Source organism: Podarcis tiliguerta, assembly GCF_965153285.1.
Source record: "Podarcis tiliguerta genome assembly, chromosome: 1".
Classification (NCBI taxonomy): Eukaryota; Metazoa; Chordata; class Lepidosauria; order Squamata; family Lacertidae; genus Podarcis; species Podarcis tiliguerta.
The window spans coordinates 67304516-67326796 of record NC_139534.1 but is presented as its reverse complement, the minus strand read 5'-3'; the positions used below and the strand labels follow the sequence as shown (position 1 = coordinate 67326796).

General features: G+C 39.5%; 2 protein-coding genes across 26 annotated transcripts in view; both read left to right on the top strand.

Annotated features, from left to right (window-relative positions):
- DENND5A (DENN domain containing 5A) overlaps positions 1-22281 on the top strand; it is a 609609-nt gene that overhangs the window by 467246 nt on the left and 120082 nt on the right. The gene's annotated exons all lie outside the window — the stretch shown is intronic.
- The window catches only part of STK33 (serine/threonine kinase 33), a 54592-nt gene that overhangs the window by 26446 nt on the left and 5865 nt on the right, over positions 1-22281 (top strand). For 15 of the 25 annotated variants that reach the window (XM_083446625.1, XM_083446612.1, XM_083446611.1 and 12 more), the window contains 9 exons: positions 225-329; positions 1138-1276; positions 2206-2294; positions 6024-6108; positions 7839-7914; positions 13624-13736; positions 14016-14101; positions 20015-20278; positions 20850-20933. In XM_083446625.1, coding sequence (XP_083302751.1) covers positions 225-329; positions 1138-1276; positions 2206-2294; positions 6024-6108; positions 7839-7914; positions 13624-13736; positions 14016-14101; positions 20015-20278; positions 20850-20933 — 1041 coding nt within the window. The remainder of the gene's footprint in view (positions 1-224; positions 330-1137; positions 1277-2205; positions 2295-6023; positions 6109-7838; positions 7915-13623; positions 13737-14015; positions 14102-20014; positions 20279-20849; positions 20934-22281) is intronic. The other 10 variants (XM_083446617.1, XM_083446604.1, XM_083446616.1 and 7 more) reach the window with 1 other exon arrangement.

The following is a 22281-nucleotide window of genomic DNA, read 5'->3' as shown; positions in this document are numbered from 1 at the left end:
ATACCTCTTGCTCTCTCTTCACTTACCTGTCTGTATCTTATTGCAAATATCGGGATAGTTTTATCATTCCTCTTATGAATGTAACAACCCATGCCTACCTTGGCTTGGTTTAGCTTTTTATGTGTTTGTCTCATGAAGTTCTGGTAGGGGTGCTTGACAGGACTAAGGCTATGGAACCTGACTTTGAAGCTGCCGCAAGAAATGTGTTTCTCTCCCTCTTAAAGGCGGGGAGTTCTGCAGTAAAACTACTTGAAAGGGAAGTGAGCATCCTAAAAACAGTAAACCATGAGCATATCATACATCTTGAACAGGTGTTTGAGACTCCCAAGGTAAGACATTATCAATAGAAATCCTATAATGCAGTTAACCCAAAGGTGCAAACCATGTGTGATGATGACAGATGGTTGTGTTAGAATTGTATTGCAGTTCAGTTCCTATAAAGTGGAGATGGGGCTTTATAGAGGGCGAGAGGGTGCTGAAGCTCCCAAGCCACCCAGGGGTGCTCTGATATAGTCCCACTAGGAGTAAAAGACCTATGAAGAAGCTGTTTATCAGGGAAGTGAGCTGTGCAAAGGGTCCTTCCACATTTTTCACCTTGAATGACTCTTCTTCTTTTTTTTATCCCCCCCCTTTTTTTTTACCTTGAATGACTCTTTGAAAAGCACTTATAACCAATATCACTTTATATTTTCAGTTTTTAAATGTTGTAACATTTAAGAATACAGTTGTACCTTGGGTCCCAAATGCCTTGCAAGTCAAACGTTTTGGCTCCTGAACGCTGCAAACCTGGAAGTGAGTGTTCCGGTTTGCAAATGTTCTTTGGAAGCCGAACGTCCGACAGTGCTTCCATGGCTTCTGATTGGCTGCAGGAGCTTTCTGCAGCCAATCAGAAGCCACGCCTTGGTTTCTGAATGTTTTGGAAGTCGAATGGTCTTCTGGAACAGATTCCATTCATCCTCCGAGGTACCACTGTAGTTGGCTGTTCAAAAATATGAAGAATATTAATTCTTCAATCTTTCTAAAACAAAAATGATTTTTCTATTTTTAACTAAATATTTGAGGCATTTAGATTGAAAATATATATTAATTATTCCATATTATACACACACATTTATATTGTTTATTTCTTAATGTTAGCGTGTGTACCTTGTATTGGAGCTATGTGAGGATGGAGAACTTAGAGAGATTCTACAAAGAAAAGGTCAATTTACAGAGAATGAGACACGGCACATCATTCAGAGTCTTGCCTCAGCAATAGCATATCTTCACAAAAGAGGTAATGTGATGATTATTACGCTCTTATAGATTATTATATCTCATCATCACAATTTTGTATCTCTTACTTGTTTCATAGTATAATTGTGGCCCTATCAACTGAAAAGCAACATTCTTTTAAGACACACATTTTTGTTGCTCGTTTACTAGTTAAAATGCCATTACTTTATCCTATTTTTTCCTAATTATTTTTCTTCGTTCATTACAGCAGTAACGTTTTTCAGCAAATAAGTGCAAAATGTTGTTGTTATTGTTGTTGTTGGGTATAAATAATAATTTTGTTGTTGTTGTTGTTAATTTTGTTGTTGTTGTTGTTGTTACCCCCTCCCCTTGCACACCCTTCAAACCCCATGCCCCCTCCCCTTACAGTTCACCTAACCCACCCTACCCTCGCCTGAGTATTGTTCTGCCATTGTGCCGCAGTTGGCCAGCCAGCTAAACTGCGGCATTGCAGTGTTTTTTCTTACAAAAATATAATACGAAATACTTGTATTGATTATGGATAATAACTGAGAGCACAACTGTGAATGGGAAATGGGACAAAATGAGAAAGAGTTGTTCATCTTTACTTCTGATGAACCTTATGCTTTGTCCTTCTGAGCACAGGAAGCTAGCTGGATGATTTCCTTTGATATGCTAATTTTACAAATGGGTGCTTTTAAAGTGCATCAAATGACAAATCATATTATTCAAATTATGATTTTCCCTTTATTAGAAGAACGGATCTAAGTTTGATCCAGATTTGGAACGTACAGACCAGACTTTTTCTATAAAAGAAAACGGTGTCTGCAACGTGCACTAATGTAGGATAAAATGCACTAAAAGTGTAGCTCATAAATTACTCAATCAAAAGGGTTTAAAACATTTATGTCAGAATATTTTCAATGCAATTGATAAATAACACTTACTTTTTGTTCTCCATCTTGACAGATATTGTTCACAGAGATCTGAAATTGGAAAACATTTTAGTTAAAAGCAGTGACATTGATGAAGAAAATGAAATGAAATTAAATATAAAGGTAAGCCCAGAAATTGCAACACTTTACTTTAAGCAGTACTTTTGCCTGTGGTTTTTTTAAAACCCAGGAATCAGAAGTCAAGTTTCCAAGTAAATGCCTATTAGTAGCTTTTGAACTGAAACATAATGGTGTAATCAAGCCAAAAATAAAAGGTCTGAGATAAGAACAATTGACAAGAATGTAGGAGTCAAGTGCCATTGAAGAAAGTTCTTGTTGAGCAAAGAGTAGTATAGTTATAGGCCATTTAAAAAGAAATGTTTTTAGAAGTGCACTGTGTTATTCTTATACCTTTTTGGATATAGTTCCAAGCCATTAGCAAGAGTGAGCTGGGGAGCTGTAATTAGTATGAATTATGCATACTGCCAATTTATTTTAAACATTTTAGTAATTTTGAAAAACATATGATGCTTTACATATCATCTACTTTCTATTTTGTAGACTTTGGATATTATAAGTATTTACTACCTAAACGCATTAAACGTATCAAGAACTTACACTCATTTATTTGTGTGGAAATAATTGGAACTTGATGGTTGCTAAATTATATATTACTTTATCCTTACTTAAAAATTTTATTGCTGTTATAAAATGGCTGTGAGGATTGTATAAAAAGTGCATGCTGACACATAGAACCGAAGCACAGAGGTTCAACCTGCAGTAACTAAAGCAGCACACTATGATAAATTGTATTTTACTTAGAGTGTTCTGTGCGAATCTGAACTTTTCTTTGCACAAGTTCACAAGAACATTCCACCAGGCATTTCTCTTCATGTGTTTGCTTCTGAACATACTTTTGCTTGTAGCTGCATGGAGAAATGCACAATAATTCCCAAGCTGGGGCTTGTTTGTGCTGTGCACTGGAAGGGAGAGGAAGAGCGAGGACAGTCATGTTTCCCCTGCCTCTGCAGACTGGGCTGTGACAGCTTGCTGATGTGACTGTGCAGCCTTGTTACTTCCCCTGTGTTGGTGTCAATGTGGTACATTCAAGCTTCTGTTTGTTTGTTTTTCCTGGGAAGACTAAAGAGAAAACCCGTTTGTTTTGGCTGCTTTGGGACTATGCTCAGCCTCTGTGATCTGCCTACCCTATGCCTTGTTTTCTTCACCATCCTTGTAGTTTCTCCCAAATTTGAATGTTGCCCATAAGTGCCATATTGCTGTCACAACTGACCTTTTGCTTTGGACTTTTAAATGTGGTCTTTGGGCTCAGTGAGCATTGGTATCCCACAAAGACTAGAAGAAGAAGAAGAGTTTGGATTTGATATCCCGCCTTTCACTCCCCTTCAGGAGTCTCAAAGCGGCTAACATTCTCCTTTCCCTTCCTCCCCCACAACAAACACTCTGTGAGGTGAGTGGGGCTGAGAGACTTCAGAGAAGTGTGACTGGCCCAAGGTCACCCAGCAGCTGCATGTGGAGGAGCGGAGACGCAAACCCGGTTCCCCAGATTACAAGACTACCGCTCTTAACCACTACACCACACTGGCTCTCGATTATTGTGTGTGTGTGTGTGGGGGGGGTATCCTTCAGAGGCCCTGAGGCTTTCAACACCCTAGACCAGCGTACTGGAATAGGGTCTGTCCCACCCACAGGGAAATGGCCAAGGCATGGCTACCCACCTGCATTTGGGTCTCTGTCTACTACCAATATCCCTTCCATACTTTCTTAGTAGATTAGGCCAGCAGAAACTGAATCCCAGCAGTTGGGCTCGGCAGGAAAAGTCCTATATTCTGGCATACTTATTTGTTTACTTACTTACATTTCTATTCCACCTTTCAAGGCTCCATGCATGTGGTCTCTCATCAAGGCCCTAACCAGACCCAGAACTGCTTAGCTTCAGTGAGGTGGTAGCCTCACGGATCTTTATGCCATATAATTTAACTGATATTTCTCTTTTTTACTCACTCATTTCTATTGTGTTTGGTCCCTTATTTTTCTTCTTCCCAGTCCTACCATGGATATGGTTTTCTGCTCTAGCATTATACAGATAGTGGTAGCAGTTGCTCTAGAAGCTGCCAGTCACAGGAGTAGCTGCTGAATATATCTTTGAGCCACTAGTTTACCTTTTAGGGCAGCATTATGGGGTAGTGTATGTTGTACTTGGACCAGGGACATCTGAGTTTGAACCCCAACTGAGCCATAAGTGACTGACCAGGTGATTTTTGGTCAGTCACTCCATTGCAGGCAAACCTATATTTTAGGGTTGTTGTGAGGATAAAATAGAAAAAAACCTCACATATATCTTCCTGAACCCCCTTGGAAGAAAATAATATTACTACATTTCTGCTTGTGATCTCTCACGAACAAATGCAAATAAGTGCAAGGAAGCAGCTGGTGGACTGGTCCTTGGGTGGACCAGTCATTTATCTAGGAAAAAGTTACTTTTTTAAAACAGAGAACCTCTGTAAGGAAGAACAAAAATGGCATGAATAAATTCTTGTTCTACTAACAACAAAAGCTGTATTTTGGGGGGGGAATGCTTCATTGTGCAGTGGAAAAATGTGAAATATTTCTGTAGCTTAGCTTTTCAAGATGCTCTCAGGATTCATTAAAAGGGGGGAGGGAGCAAGGTAGTTATTAACTTTTCCTCAGGTATGTTTGTGTATTTCTGTTGGCACAGTACTGCTCTGTGTACTGCTCTGTGCCAGGCACACAGCAGTGTGGCAGGCCACAGTAGAGCAGCCCCAGGCACTTCACATCCTATCTCCTATGCAGTATCCTGGACCCAGTGCACGTGTGTGTCTCTTGCTAGGCGCAGGAATAAGCACTATACACAGTGGAGCTTGTACTACTAGGGAAGTCAAGCCCCAGGAAAACAAGGAAGGTGGAGGGAGGTAGTAGCTGAATTGGCTCACCAGAAGGAGGGGAGCCATTAACGTTGGCCTCCCGACCAGGAGGACTGAGATGGCAGAAAGGTTGATGTGGTGCAAACAGACCTGCAGAACTGATCTAGTGCCATGCCAACATCCTCGCTGCCTCGCACGTCTCCATATACCTCCCTAAGTAACAGCATTCCACCTGCCAGGAAGCTAGCATAGCTGCTCCACTCCCCCTGGTGAGCTGCTCCTGGATACAAAACTGGGCTGGGCTTCTTCTTCTTCCCCAGTCTCTGCCCTCACATAATAGTGTTCTGGCAGTTGAGGTAGCATTCAGCATTACGCTGCTGCTGAATAGAGGAGTCGAGAAGGATGGATGAGTCTGCCCCAACTTCACCCCATCCTGTGCACCTGTGGAGTCTCCTCTGTATGTGGAGAGGAAGAGTGTGTCCCAAACACCCAGCAAATCATTTATCTCCTGATTCTTTCCTGTCTGACTTCCTTCCTGGCTTCTTTCCCTCTTGTTGCTGTTCCCCATATTTATGTCCCCCAATGAACTCATAACTAAAATATTCTGCTTTTTAAAGTGCTTTGATCAGACCCTATAGCAGCACACACTTAGCTTGAATCTCATTAATAAGCTCATCACTTTTCATATGCTCAAATGCTAGTGCAATTTGCAGTGCAAGTATTAAAGTTGTTTAAAACTCGGCTCTGAATATTTATAGAAGGACTGGTGCAGAGCTTTCTCTTCTTTAGGTGTGCTGTTATAGGAGATCATTTGGGAAATCTAGTCAGATTCCGTTAGGTCTCTCTGAAGTGGTTTTGCAATGAACAATGAGCTCTTCAGAGGAATAAAAGAGTTGCAACTACATACCAGCAGAGAATTTTCAAGACAGTTGAGTTCTGTTTCCTGTAGGTGACTGATTTTGGTTTAGCTGTACAAAAGATGGGAGGAAGCGAAAGCATGTTCCAGTCTACCTGTGGGACTCCTATCTACATGGGTAAGTTCAGTGCTTCATATGGTAGTATTCCCATTTAGTTTCATCACATGAAAGACTGGCATTTGAATGGAATAAAACTTTATTTTGTAGCCCACAGTCTGTGAATAGGTGGCTTCCATTTGTTTAGATGTATATATACAATGTCTTCATTTTGCCCATCGTTGCTTTGGCATAATAATAATAATAATAATAATAATAGGACAGGAAGTGTCAAACCCTAAACAGATGCACCCCACACTGCAACATTTTGTTGCAAGGCCCCACTTGTTTCATATAAATGACTATATTTGCATTGGCTCAGCAGGCAAGGACATTGTGAAGCTGCATACAGCTTGTTATGGTGACTTTCTGATCTAGAAATCAGTATTGTGTGTGACAACCCTCTCTGTAATTGGCTTTTGTATTCTGCATTCTGTATTTTAAGCTATGTTGTTGACCTGGGTTTGATACCATACATCAGGTTTCCTGCCTTGTTATGACCCTTGGTTTAAAACCAAGACTGATCCAATAGCTGTGATATTATAATGGCATGTCAAAATGAGATTTTATGCTCTCTTAGCAATTGCTTTACAGCTTCAAAGCAAGAGCTGAATGTAGTAAAAGGATGTTTTCTGCTAGCTGTGACACACACTAAATAAGTTTTGAAGGCCAGCCCGTTGGTTATGTAACACATGCTAAACTAAGTCAATTAAAGTTAACTTGCTTCAGTGTCAAAACGGATGAAGTACTGATGCATGACTATTTACCTTGCCCTTTTCTCTGAGGTGAAATGTCCTTGGCAGACAAAGAGAACTAACCTTGTACTAAAGGACAGTACATTAGGCACCGCTAACTTTACCCTTAAGCAATTGTTTTAAGTGTATTGAAATCAAACACATTCAAGCTTTTTATTTGTGTATGCAGCCCCTTCACTCCTCTCTTCATGTTATGCAGCTATGAAACTGGAAAGTCTTTTCATGTGTTGTCTTAACTGAGATACTGTGGTTACCCACTTTGGAAGAAGTAGGTTCTTAAACAAACTTGAAACTTGTGACTGTAATTTCCTGGTTCGGAGAAATGGAGAACTTTGGCTAATTAGAAACTTTTTGTATTAAACATGGCCAACAGAAAGGGAGCTGTGAAAGGGCAGAATGTGCAGGGAAAAGGTTTGTGCATATCTCCATTTAGTAACCTGATATGTGATCATCTGAGCCAAGCCAGTGATTAGTGAGAAAACTTTATGTATATTTTTCAATCGTAGGGCATGTATAAATATATAAAACAGATAATTCGAAGCCATTTTTTTATTTCCAAAAGCATGTTTATATTTTAAATTGATGTTACCCATTTTCAGATTTGTCTTAAATGAATATTTAAAGAACCCCTTCTGTATTTAAATCCAGCATGTAACCTTATGCACTACACTTGTTTACTAAATGGAAATGTGTTTACGTGGTGTCATGAAGCATTTGCTATCAGTATTTTATAAGCAACGTTTTCTCAATTTATAGCTGGAAAGAAAACCAATAATGCAATTACTTAGCCACAATGTCATCATTCCTAAATGATCAAAGTGAGGACACATCAGCATGAATTGTTAAGGGCTGTACATTATTAATCTCAACATCTGCTGCTTTTCTTTTTTGCTTCGGGGAGGAATAAAGTATATCTCATCAGCACATGCTTTGTTTTAAGCATTTTAAAAGTAATTTTTTGTATTATTAATAATATTCTTTCTGCTTGGTTGGCAGCCCCAGAAGTGATCAGTGCACATGACTATAGCCAACAGTGTGATGTTTGGAGCATAGGTGTCATTATGTATATGCTGTAAGTAGCTTGTAACATTTATATAAAATGAAAATATCCATCCTAAAGAACGTAACTTTGTATTTAATCTTCCCTTTTTAAAAAAATAAAATAAGGGTTGTTACTTGGTTTGGCTACGTACTAGCTGAAATTATTCATTGCTTAGGTTGTCTTTCTTGACTCCTTTTTAACAGGATTAGTTAATCTTTTCGGTACAATTAAACCTCAATTCTAGATACTCTTTCAAATAGGTGTGCTTAGGATCAAAGCTTTAGAATGTACATGTCTAGGCAGCGTGAAGGGTCAGGCTATTATTGGCAATATCTTTTTAATGAAAAATAAGGTTTCATGAAAATGTGGTCCATTCTTTCTGTCAGTCTTGGTGTAGACTTGACAGAACTGGGAACCATTTCCCATTGCTGCCACTGCTCAAGGCATTTGCTCACACTGTCTGCCCGTTGCACTGCACAATTTAATATAAATGTCCAGTGTATTTAGACATTGTTTAAAAATTTAAATTTAAATTTTTAATGACTTACTATGTTTGAAGAGTACAACATATCGTATAATAGAAGAATACAGTAAGAGAAACAAATTATTCCAGATACACCAGTAAATGTTTTTACTTCTCCAGTTCTTGTAATTATTCACATGTTTTAATAGAGTAATTCAAAATAATCTAAAACCTCCATTTGATTGTGGGAGTAATGAATTTACTCTGTTATATTTATTTGTGCATAAGAGAAAATGCTCAGATTAAGCAAACAAAAGCTGAAATTTTGTATGTATGTATGTATGTATTTATTATTATTATTATTATTATTATTATCATAAAAAAAAACATTAAGAAAAAACCCCACACGGCATGTGGATCCAGGGTTTTAAAGTATTTTTCCTTTGATGAAACCTTTCAACTAAGCAAACGAAACGTGAAATTGTGGCAGAGGATTGTATCCAATCCTGCTGTTCCACTCGTGTAACATACTTTTGCTTGCTCAACTGAACTCGCTTCTCTCGTCTCTCCTGCAGCACTCGCACACGCTCAAGATCTGTCCCAGAGGGTCGAGGGGGGTCCCCCGGGAGCATATTTTGGGGGTGAGCAGGTTGAGAAAATAAAAGGAAAGTCCTAGTGTTTCAGGGAACTCAGCTTACGCAGTGCTAAATACAACCCAGAGCCCCTTTGATGTGCAGAGAAAGACTTTCCCATCAGCTCTTCTTGGCTAAAAGTGCTACTTTGGGCTAAACATGAGATGACAACGGGCGCCTCACCCTGTGTAACCAAACTGCTTCCAGCAGTGTTGGGCTCTGATAGGTTAACTAGCAACAACATCTCTGTTCTGGACAAGTGCAAACAGAGGAAGAACATGCATCTTACCTTAAGCTGATGTAGTAGGGGGTGTACCACTCCCCCACCTATTGTTCCTTCAACTCCTTCAGTGTAGCTTTTCTGCATACCATAAAAAGATTGAACAGCTTTATTGCTTTTCTTTCTTTTAATTTGTGGCACAAACTGTGTTCTACAAACTTTTTAATGCTGAGGCAGTACCAGTTTTATGGCCATACTTTGCAGTATTAATGTTGCCACTGAAGAAGTCACATTTGCACAGTATAGCACAGCTGAATGCATTATAAATTGGGCTGGGGTAACTGAAATACCTGATTGGCCAATAAGAATTCCATGCTGTTTCTGCAATTTGCACAATTCACAGGCCTTGTAAAAACACAGAGCAGTGAATTGTGCTGATTGTAGTCACAGCTCAGGACTCCTGACATTATACTTTAATTAACATATAAATATTTTAAATTAGCATTTTATAATCACAATAGTATTATAACAATGCAACATTATATTGCACTTCATCCAGATGACAGTTAAAAAACCCACAAACATACTGCTTAAGTATTAATAGAATCCACTTCACACCCCTTTTATTGCTGCAAATGGTATTCAAGAGATATATAAGATATGTGTTTAATTTTCATCCAGTTTTCATAAGCAACACACCCTACTATTGTTAGATGGACTTTTGAGCCATGATGTCTAAGTGAATGCTTAATGTTGCCATTGCTATATGATGTTCCCTGTAGCTGAATGAGTCTGCATTCACCTTCTAGCAACCAAAGCAATGACAAAAGTACAGATGGCATGACTTATCTTAACAAGTGCTTATCTGTTAGAATGGGCTTGATCTTGAGCTACCTAGGAAATCCAGGCCTTAAGATTTGATACATTTGTTCAGATTTGTTGAATTTTGCATGTGATGTATTTGTATAATAGAATAATGCTGCTGTGATGCTTTTAATGGAATGTATCTGTAATTTGCTTGCCATTTCTCTTTTAGCATAGGCCAGTAAAACAACAAGCAATTATGTTTTTATTGAGCTCCTCGTGGGCTGTGTTTGGCTTAGTTTCGTAGACCACAAGTTCTACCACAAGGCGCATAGTAGCATTTTATGTGGCCAATATTTTTATCACTGCATCTTACAAAGCAGCTATGCTGCCAAACAGGATTGAAGCAAAAATTCTCCCAGTTTCTCTGGAACAATTTCAACAGTGCTGAAATAACACTAATTTTTCTTTAATGCCTATGAAATATTTTCAAATTCTTTATTCTCAGTTAGGTTTGCTTGCTATCAAGTGATATAACCATGTAGCCAAAGCTGATTTGCCAAATATCCTTACACTGTATGATCCTTGATTGCCCAGAATCATCTATGTGACTTATTCTGGAATAAGTTCTGTCACATTCTCAATAGACTTTATTTAACCTCAGTGACATCATGTAGCCCTCGGGTCACAAGTCATTTTGGACCAGGGAACACATTTTGATTTTCAGAGTGCTGGGAATGCCAGTCACAAAATGGCTGCCACAGGAGTGTGGCAGAACGCAAAATTAAAGAGGCCTAGAAAATAGAACGGAAGTAGCAAAAGTACATTGCCACAGGCTTGTATTGGGGTCACTGGCAGCAACTGGCACCCAGAGCCCCATATTATTTGTGTGGGTGCTCGGCATTCACACTGTGAGGCCTCTGATGCTACTTCCAGTGCTTTGTGAGGCCCAAAAGTTGCATTGGAGGCCTTGCACGGACTTGGAGGTCGTATCTGAGGCCTCTAAGGCAACTTCCAGGAGGAACTGGAAGTCATGTCTGAGACCTCTCAGGGCCTTGAAATTTGTGTCCGAGGCCTTGCAGAGCCTCAGAAATCACGTCTGAGGCTTTGCTAGGCCTCTGACACATTGTGTAATTTAGGCACATCACCAGGAATGGCTCTGCTTGTGCCCTGCCCCTTCACTGTCTTAGTATGTAACAATGCTGTTGCTGCTTGAAGGCCAGAACAATGGTAAGCCCCTTCCTGCTTTTACTCCTATTAGCTTATACAGTGGTATCTTGGTTCTCAAACTTAATCCGTTCTGGAAGTTCGTTCAACTCCTGAAATCATTCAAAAACCAAGGCACAGCTTCTGATTGGCTGCAGGAGCTTCCTGCACTCAAGCGGAAGCCGTGTCAGATGTTCTGCTTCCGAAAAACATTCAAAAACCAGAACAGGTTTTTGGTGTTCGGGAGCTGATTTGTTCGTCAACCAAGCCATTCAAGACCCAAGGTACCACTGTATATCATGTCTGTTGTGTTTTTGAAGATATTCTGGGTTAAAAATCCATCAAATAAATATATGAGACTTGTGAGAACTGTCATTTGAAAATAAATTGCTAAAATGTTTACTTATGGCATTTCATAGCAGAGTGAAATAAACCTGATGGTAATGATTCTACATTTTGATTTTGAGTGGCAGGCATCCATCAGGATAGATGACAGCATTTTCTAAATCTACAGCAGACTTAAAATTAAAGAAAAAATACACACTCCCTATATTTGGTGAATCTTCTGCTTCTGTTCACTTTTTTGTTATGTTACACTTAATGGTAATGTGTGCAAGTTCTAAATTAGTGATGATGAGTATTTTTTTAGAGATCACCTGGTATAATTTCTTTTTCATAATTGTCAGGAGCTAGGGCATTGGGCAGGTATTCTAGGGCCTGGCTGTTTGTGTGAATGCTCATATTAATTTTTGACGCCCAGTGGGGAAGGAGACTGGCAGGAAGGAGCCTAAGTTAACCATCAGGTTCATATACTCTTTTCTTCTCGCACAGCCAGGAAAAGGAATTTGCCACTGTTTATTTTCTTTTTCCACTCATCAAATTGGAAGAGCCATAGTTTAAAGCAAACTCTAATCCATTTCTAAGCAAGGATTTCTTCCAAACACTGGTTATGAATCTAGCATTCAGAGGCAGCCTACCACTCCACAGTGGATTGCTGTTCGTAACAGGAAGCAGTCTTTCCCCAAATTTCTTTTAAATCTACAAGGAACATTTTCTGACGCCCTTTCTTTCCTCTTTAAGCAAGAGTTGCAGAATTGGCACCTCTTTTGTTTTGAGGATTTGTTCCGATCGTTCTCCCACTGTGTATTCTGGAACTGGCTTGGGGAAGTTTTCTTGCAGTTGCTCCAGAGACAAATCTTCTCCCGCTGCTCTTATTTTTGAACCAATATGATATTTCCCTTCCTGCTCTTCTGCCTCTGGCCAATACTTTGCTCTTTTTATGGATATTGTGCACTGCAACCAAGAAGCTGCAATGAGGAATTTCCTAGCCTGGATCAGAGGCCAAAAGCTAATGGTTTATTGGCCTAAGAATTTGCTGGGGTTTATTATCTTGGATTGTAAGTAGTGATTAAATCATCGTTTCTTGGTTCTGATATCATGGGAAACAGTGGTTTAACAAGCCAGGATAGATGCATCAAAGCCAAGTATATGAGAGAAGGAGGGGAAGGGTGAGGAAGAAATGTGTAGGTACAGAAGAAAGTTTAAAAGGTTCACTCCGGTATAAATACTTTTTGCTATTGCCTGAATTAATTTAGGAGGGAAATCCCAGTAAGCCCTGGGTGGGGTGGGTGTTCCACTAATGAGACATTGAGAGGAATGCTTCATCCACTGATGTCAGGGCTCAATAGAGGGATCATAAGCAAAATGTTCCTAGGCTAGGTAGCCAAACATTCTTTTCTAGTAGTCAGCAGTCACACCACAATACTGCCTACGAATGAGCATGAGATCATTTCTAGACTAATTGGACCTTACAATCAGTGCTGCCGACATAGCACGCACAATGTGTTTAAGTCTTGTTCAGTGCAATTCTGTGCATGTCTAATCAGAAGCAAGTCTCACTGAGTTCGGTGGACTTACTTGCAGGAAACTGTCTATAGGACTACAGGCTTGGCTGAACAACAGCGTAAAAATATAGATCACATGTCTTAAGAGACTAGCTGAGCTGAGCAGTCAAAATCCGAGAAGCAGAGTTTTTGGTGCAAAGTTTTGCCATTTCTGACAAAGAGTCATCTTGTTTGGGAGCTTAAACTAGCTGTCTTAAACCTCCGGGGTTTCAAAATCATTTGGATTTTGTTTGTTTCAGAAAACAAAAATGTTATATAGAATTTGAATGTTTATATAGAGAAAAAACAACAATGTACATTCGTTTTAAAAGCAACAATGGAGATATAATAACCTGGCTTAAACTCCTATCCAAAAGAATGTATTGCAAATGTGAAGAACAGCTTGCTTATACTATCTAGACTAGACTTGCAGCCACCTCTCAAATCCTCACGGGGCTTCTATCTTTTAAACATATATGTGTACTAATCAGAATATAAAGCAGCCTTCCTTTTTTGCTTCCTGCAAAACAGATTATGTGGTGATCCACCTTTTATGGCAGGCTCTGAAGAAAAGCTTTTTGAACTTATAAAGAAAGGAGATCTTCATTTTAAACATTCAATCTGGGATACAGTCAGTAAGGCTGGTAAGTAGGCAACTGTACGATAAAAACAAACAACAACATCCCTAGCATGAAATTCAACAAATTGTTGCAATATTTTGACCTTTTTATTACCATTAAGTACTGTGTTTTCTCATAAATGTAAAATTGATGCTAAAGAAAATTCACAGAACTGTTGCCATGAATTAGCTTCACAGCATTAGAGGTAAAATACTCTGCTGGATTAAAGCACTCAGAGACAACTGGGAGATGTGTTTGTTAGCAGCTAACAGAAATGAGGTTTACGAGTCTTTCTCTTTATAGCCAAAGCTGTGTTGGAGCTGCTTCTAAGAGTAGACCCTGCCCACAGAATGACTGCTAATGAATTGCTTCACATCCAGTGGATAACAGTAAGTTGCTGTTGTTGTTTTTTAAAAAAATCCTAAATATTTGCCTTATTTTTCTTTTTATTTGTGAAAATGTTTCTCCCTCACCTCCCTCAGATAATAGCCATATCCCATTTTTTTCTGAAGGCTCTACTACGTTACAACAAGTAAGATGGTGAGACATTCGTCATTTGCCTTATATGCATCTAAATTGTACTTACAGCATTTGGTGTATCTGCCAGTATATAAACAATGACACAAGTCACTGTGAGGGCTTACTGGGCTTTTATAGAGTGTGTAAACAGGAACAAAAATCCGGGCCACAAATTACTACATTTCTCCTTCTACTCCCTCCAGATTCTGCCAACTCTTCATGACCTTTCTTAGTGTAGTTCCAATTGTCAGAATTCTGACCCAGACACTGAGTTGCATATTCCATCTGTGTACATGCATACTTCATTTTATTGTGCTTCACTTTAATACGCCTTGCAGAGAATGGTCCTTTTCTGGCCAAGGGAGTGGAGTTGGCTAGGGCTAGAACTAGGTTTTTCCCCCTTCTGTCCTTGCAGCCTGTCAGGACTGGTCGTTGTCCTCTTCAGATCACCACACAAATGCTTCTTGTTCTTTATAAAACCTTTTTATTGTGTATTAACAAAACAATCTTATAAACGGTTCTTAACTATTATTCCTCAGAGTCACTTATTTCAGATACCTTCTGAGCTCTGCTTCTCCATGACCAGCCACTCTCAAAATGCGAAGGCGTCCTTCCCTTCGCTTTCCCGCTCTTTTTTCTAACCTCCTGGCTAGAGCTGGCTTGTATCTCCCCTCCTCCGAATCTGAGCTAGAACTTAACCCTTGCCTTTCCTGTGAACAGCCAGTCCCTCCCTGTTGTTCCTCTTGCTCCCTTCTATTAGATTCACTGTTCTCCCTCCCCCCTTGGGGAATGCTTTCTCCCTCTGATAAACTGAAAACTTCTAACTCTTCCCTGACACAGCCAGGGAAGCCTGGCTTAATAGACTACAGTATAGTGTAAACATATCTTTTCTATGTATGCACTGGGAAACAAAAAGAAAAAGTGAGACTTGCTTTGTTATGATATTCGCTTTATTGCAGTGGTCTGGAACCAAACCCACAATATCTCCGAGGTATGTGTATATATTTTTGTTAACTGAAAGCATAAGCAGAATCAAGGGCACTATCCACAGGGAACCTCTCTTGCAAACTTCATTTAAATGGAGTGCATGGTTGGTTGTTCCCCAAAGCAATTGTATCCACATTTAAGCAAGCAGTATAGGTAAACTACAGCATGAACACCCTACAAAACAAATATTATTCTCCCAGTATATCTGAAGTTTTGGTGATTACAGAGGTTCGCTGATAATAATGGAAGCAATTATTTAAACAACAATAATATAGAAATGAATAAGATGTTATGCGCTTTTGATTACTTTTCCATACTTTACACATTTCTATTTGTTCCAGTCCATTTCTAGCAAAGGTTTCATCCTAAGGCTCCCCTCCCCCATGAAGAACAAGATCAGCTTTGCTAGTGAGATGTTTAATAATGGAATGTCGGTTACTGTCTTATATAGGGCAGCCTAGTGTTACCAGAACTTAACAGTTCTCTGCTTTCCTGTGGCAGGGCCGCCTTCAGAATCTTCAGGAGGTGGGGTCCATGTATGGGGCTAACTAGGTCTTGCAGAAATTCCTGGGAGCTTCTACACTATCACAAGGCTTATGGGGAAGATGCAGGGCTTATCTTAGTCTCAAAAGGAGCCCTTGACTTTGGGAATTGGTCTGTTCTTGTCCATGGCTTCACCATGCACCTTCCCTCCCTCGGAGTAAAGACATTTGCTGGGAACTTGTTTGGTTTCCCAGAAAGGAATTTTGCTCATATCTTGATTGGCCCATAATGTAAGGTTTTCACCTTCATCTCAGCAAGAGCTGTTTACATTGTTAGGTGTTCATCTTTTGTTTTCTCTGTCACAACTTGAGCAGGATAAGGCATTGGGCAAGACCATTAATATAGTGGGGACTTGGAGGTGGTGTTTTAGCCCTCAGCCCTGGCTTGAGCAGGCCAGGCCTTTCACTGTTTGTCCCAGGTTGCCAGCCAGAACTCAGATGCTTGTCCCATAGTACGCTGAGGACTGTTATGCTGGCAACCCACAGGAGGTGGCCTCAGCAGATGGGGTAGGGGCACCACCTTCGTATAAAAGGTGAGATCTCTGCTATCCAGTCCTTGCCCTGTGCCTAGCCAACTGCACATACTTGCTGTATCAATAGGGTTGCAATCTATTTTCACCCATATCTGGATTGTCCATATCCAGTTGTCCTTTCTTCTACCTTTGGGGGTTAGGCACTTCATGCATGGTACACAGCTTTAGGGTTTGCAGTCACTGAAGCTTTCAGAGCATTTGACAGAGGGATAGCTGTTGAAATGACAAGCATTTGGGCAGAATTATAACAGAATTCTAATAGCTGCTATTTTATGTAAAGTGCTAATTCAAAAATCTGTGATTGGTTATCCTTTGGAGCAGAGATAGCAATGGTTAAAAGCTTCTATCAGTGTTGTTTTTTCTCCATACACTGCTGCAAACAAACTGAAATTATGTTGCATCTATTTCTGGATTATTTTTGCATAATTGCTATAGTTTTTCCCTCGTACTCTTTACCCAAATAAACAGCTGTTTATTTATCAATAGGATTGGTTGTTAGATTTCCCCCCCTTGTGCCCACAGATGGACAGAAGGTCTTGTTTGTTAGATGTTTATAATTAAATTACTCCCACCCACCTCAGTTCCAAATTTATGTAAGAACTCATGTTATGTTAATGCACAAAAGTGTTTAGAGATACTAGGGTAAATGTGCATTTCACGAGTGCCTCAAATATTTCATATTCGTATTTGCTTCTGCGTAATCTGAGTTTCACTCTTCCTAATGCATAGTCTTCTAGTTTGTAAAACTAAGCACACTGCTTCTCAGTTCAGCAAGTTGGTCCATACTGCACACGATGGAACATTTTGTCACTAGTGGGTATTTCTTCAATTCATGAATAAGTTCAGCACTTACATTTTCAACTACTGAGGCTGCTTCTCCTTCCTTTTGCCCCTCCACTTCCCTTTTTGATCACACAAGTGTGTTCTCCAGTGCGTGGCCTATCCCTCACAAAATAATAATAAAAATCAGTCGCCAGTTAACTGAGCATTCTGTGTGAATATTCATTTATTTTTCACCACACACAAATACCGTAAAAGGTTCTTAAACTATGCCTTACTTTTGGAACATTTTCTCCAACAAACCTTTATTTTTGTCCGGAAGCTGTGGTGTGGGAGTACTGCCATTCAGAACAGAGTCTAGCAGAGATCACAGAATGGAAAATGTGTTTCTGACATACGTTGGGTGCCATATGATGGAGGGGCACACTGTTCCCTTCTATGCCTTGAACCTCACTGACGTGCACTCCCTTAAAATATGAACATAAAAAGCTTGAAGGAAAGACAAAAGAAAATGAAACAATCTAAAAGGCAACCAATTAGTAATCCTCCACTTTCCCCACAATCAGCACCAGATGCTAGCCAATTAAACTCAACAGGTGCTCAAATGAGGCAATACAGACAATTAACTTAAGTGGTTCCACTTTCTTAAAAACTGTCAGAACACAACCACCCCATTTCATGTGCTATTTAAGTATTTGTAGCTCTTTAAAACATAGTGCTTTTTTTCCTGAGGCCACAACTCAGCCTCTTATTTTGTAGGTGCGATTTGGTGCACTTAGAAATTTAATTACCTGAATGTGCTTGCAAATAAGGTAGTTATTTGGATGTCTGCAACATCAATTTGTCTACAGTTAATTACAGATGTAAATTTGCACCTGCAAAATTGGAGTCCACATCTGAAAATCATTCTATAAATTTAGAAGGACTGGGAATACATTATCCTGATTCATGTAGAACTAATTCTCTCTGTGCATGGCTATCTTATCCCAACCTCCACCACTCAGAAAAAACACACACATACATACCTTGTGCCAAAACCATAGGAAGGCAAAGACTGAAATATACTGTTAATAAAGACAATATAGTATTGCGGTCGGAAAAGAAGGTGTAAATCTAGTTATATTGTGTATGGATCCATTGTCATGTATGGATTTATGGTATGGTCAAAACCTTATGATACATTTCTTTAAATGGAAAAGATTCACACACATGTTATTTTTAGACACATATAAGCAAACTTTTAAAAACATAGTGCTTGGGTTTTTTTAAAGAACAAAGTATTTCTTGCTTAAAGCATTAGGTTGAATGCTTGTATCTCTTAAAGATACTGAATCTTCACTGTGAATCACTTTGCATTTATTGGATTCAACATCCATGGGGGAGATTTTCCCCACAACAGATCAAACCCATAATCTTTCTTTAAGTGGGCCCACACACATGACTTTCCTGTTCCAGTCTTAAAGAAGCTGATGCTGATACATTATACAGAGAAGACAAAGCTACAAGGCTGCTTTTACGTTTATAGTCCTTTCCCCTCCGTGTGTTGGGGGGCGGGTAACTGCTAGTTTCAAATAGACAGGTATTATACCCCTAGAGACTTTCAGAACCAAAAGCTTATAAAGACTTAAAAAAGTGAAGAAATCTATTGGGAGAAAATCCACTAAAAATAGTGCTTATTTATATATTTAAGATCCATTTATTTCTATGGAAATTGATATGTGTCCATAATGAGCATTACACAAATACAAGAATGGGTCTGTAAAGCTAAGTAAGTCAATATATAAGAACACAATGCAAGCCTTGGTCTAACTTGCTCAAGTTCTTTACTGAAACATTTTTGGCATGGAATTGAAGTGGGAGGGGTATGTCCTCCTCTCTCCACCAGGATTATAATTGCTTGTTGCCTCGGTCGTTGCTTAGGAAATCTGTTTTTGAAAGACCTTATATTAGGTCTTTTCCTATTTGATCCAGCCATAAGCCATATTTATGTCATTAAACCACATACCCAGTTGGATTTGGTTACAATGATAGTGTCACAAAGTTAATTCAGACTAAGGACATAAAGCAGTCTCCTCACTCTGCATGGTTGCTGAAGAAAAATAAGTAAAGCTGTTTTCACTCTTGTTCTTGGTTCCACTCCACAGAAATTACTATGAAGGAACACAGAAGCAAAAATATGTTCACAAAAACCTCTTTTCATGTTTTTGGCTCAAGTCTAAAAAAACAAACGTTTAGGATTCCATAGAATCTGCATTTGTGGGCATCAAAGTTTCTGATGCCATATACTGCAGCTTGTTCTGTCTTTCTAGTATTGTTTTTTTTTACTCTACCTCTTTTCCTTTGCCTGGCTTTAGTAGACACTCGTTGCTGCTGTGCCATGAAAAAAATAGTTACATTTGTCCTGTTAGTCAAAAATGCTTCTAAGACTTCTAGGTGAATAGGACTTTGTGCTTGACAACTTTGTGGAGCTTTTGGGAAAACAGCTTGCCACCAGGCAGGCAAAATCATTTTCAGATTTTATTGGACTTGCATACTTGTGATAGAAAATCAATGAAGGTACGGAGGGGTTGCCAAAGCAATTGACTTTCTAATAAGTGTGCCAGTGCTATTTTTAATTGCCTACAGGTAGGTGTTCCATCTTGCCACCTCAAGAAGTAGTTGTAAGGAGGATCAAAAAAAGGTGCCACCTAGGATAAGGCATAGATGGCATCAGCTGTTTTTAGAATGTTCTGGCGAAAAAGAAGAGGAATACATGTGCTACAGTATAATTCCCAATGTAAAACTCTTCATTATCATTATTTTGTTTTGTGGGGAGAAAATCAGTTTGTTTGGTTTTTTTAAAAAAAGAGGAGCTTTCTCTCTTTTATAATAAAAGAATTAATGAAACACCTTGGCTTCCAGAAATAAAGGCCTGGACATAAATGGTTTATTATTTCTTTAGGGTGAAACAGACATTTTCCCAAGGCCATGTAATGTCCTAGAATTGATGAAGAAGTGGAATAATGACATCAACACAGACAACAGAGAAGTAGACCTTCTGGAAGTTGAACTGAATGGCGCATCATCAACTTCACAACAAGAAACCCGTGAAGAGCATGATAGACTTACTAGCAGCAATGGCAACTTAGAGGCCAGTATAGAAAGAGAAACAGAGAGTGGGAGCAGCAAATCCTCCACGCCGACAAAACAAGTAAAAGTTTACCTGGTATTTCTAAGATTAAATCAATCTGAGGGGTGGGGCACCTCCATCCTAGGAACCAAAAGTGTCTCTCTAGGAATCTCTGTCTGGCCCAGACTCTCCCTGGGCCACACCTGCTACTGGACCAGTTTTGCAGCCTCCTTGAGTGTTTTGGTTTGGCTGGAATGTGTCTTCAAACTCTGATAAATGCTTCTTGCTTTCCCTGATGGAAATAGAGAGGGTGTGTGAATTTTGTATGGAAACTCACCTAATGTACACGGGTAAAATTCACATTTGCTCCTGTGCACACTTTTGCCTCTGGCCCTGCCTCTCATTGGTGTGTAGCCCTCAGACGTTTGCATAGCGGGGCAGTCATCAGGCTGAAATTACTACTACTACTACTACTACTACTACTACTACTACTACTACACCCTGTCCATCTGACTGGGTTGCCCACCCCTGAACTAGATAATAGCATAGCGCAGTGCTGGTAAAAGCAAGATTTGTGTTAAGGAGAATCAAAGTTTATGAATCATAGTTACCTTTTACAGAACTTTTACAGTTACTTTTTTATAGAACAACATGTATTCTTTTTCAGACTCATAAGAAAAAAACCCACAGCAACACTTTACCAAATGGGACATTGCGGAAGAAAAGTTCATATAACAAGTCAGCTTCTAACGTAAGCATATTTATAAAATCAGCCGCTCTCTCTTAACTGAAAGGTCATTTCAGCTATGTGTTGGCTGCCATATAAGTACTTTAGATGCTTTTGTAGTTGGTATTGTGTTTGCAGCAGGCTGGGATCACATTTTAAATGTGCCTCTAAGTAGATGGTCTACATGTCAATGCCCTGAGTCCCACAATAAGAAAAGGGAATTGGGGCACTTGCATGTAGAGCTCCCATTAGTGGATGCTGGTTGATACCTAGGTGTCTAGGAGCAAGCATAGTGGCAGTCTCACGCAGTCCCGGCATCTTAACCAACAGCATACCAAGAGGCTAAATAAAACTGCTCTGAATCATTTAGAGGATTTGATTCTGATGAAGCAGATTCTCTTGTAATTTATAGAGGTTGGTTTAGTTACGTAGCTTCCATATATCAACTTGTGTGATTTATAGTCTTTTTTTTATTGGTAACTGCTTTCTCATTGTTCTTGGTGTGTAAACTTGGTGCAGAAGTTTTCATTACTCTAGCCTTCAAAACCTTCCTTGCTTCAGTCTTTGTGGTGCCGTAGTTCTTGCCACTACAGAAATACTTTGCAAAGTAGATGGCGTTCATTTCAGTCCTATAGATGATGTCATCAGGAAGGGAAGTCTGCTAGCGTGGCAAAGATGTGATAAAGCTATCAAAGTTTCCAACATTTAGGGCTTCTTAGTTCAGGGAAAAAAGGCAAGTAGGTGGGGGACATGATAGAGGTGAATAGAATTATGCATTGTGTGGAGAAGGTGGGTAGGGAGTTTTTCTGCCTCTCTCATAATACTAAAACTCAAGACCACCCAGTGAAGCTGAACATTGGAAGATTCAGGACAGACAAAAGAAAGTACTTCTTCACACAGTCCATAATTAAACTAAGGAATTCATTCCCAGAAGAGATAGTTGAAGCCATCAGTTTGGATGGCTTTGAAAGACTGGACAAGTTAATGAAGGATAGGGCTATTGGTGGCTCCTACCCATGATGGTTGTATTCTGCTTCCAGTGTTGGAGCAGTATGCTTCTGAATTCCAGTTGCTGAGGTTTAAAAAGATACGGAGAGTGCTGTCACATTCTGGTCCTGTTTGTGGGCTTTCCATAGACATTTGGTTAGTCAGTATGAGAACAGGGAGTTGGACTAGATGGGCCCAATAGAATTGTAGAGTTGGAAGGGACACAAGAATCATCTAATCTAACCCCCTGCAATGCAGGAATCTTTTGTCCAACGTGGGGCTCAAACTCAAGACCCTGAGCTTAAGAGTCTCAAACTGCTTTGGTGATGCAATATTGCATAGTTCCTTCTGTCTGGGACTGGAGTGTGATGGAATACAAAGTCAG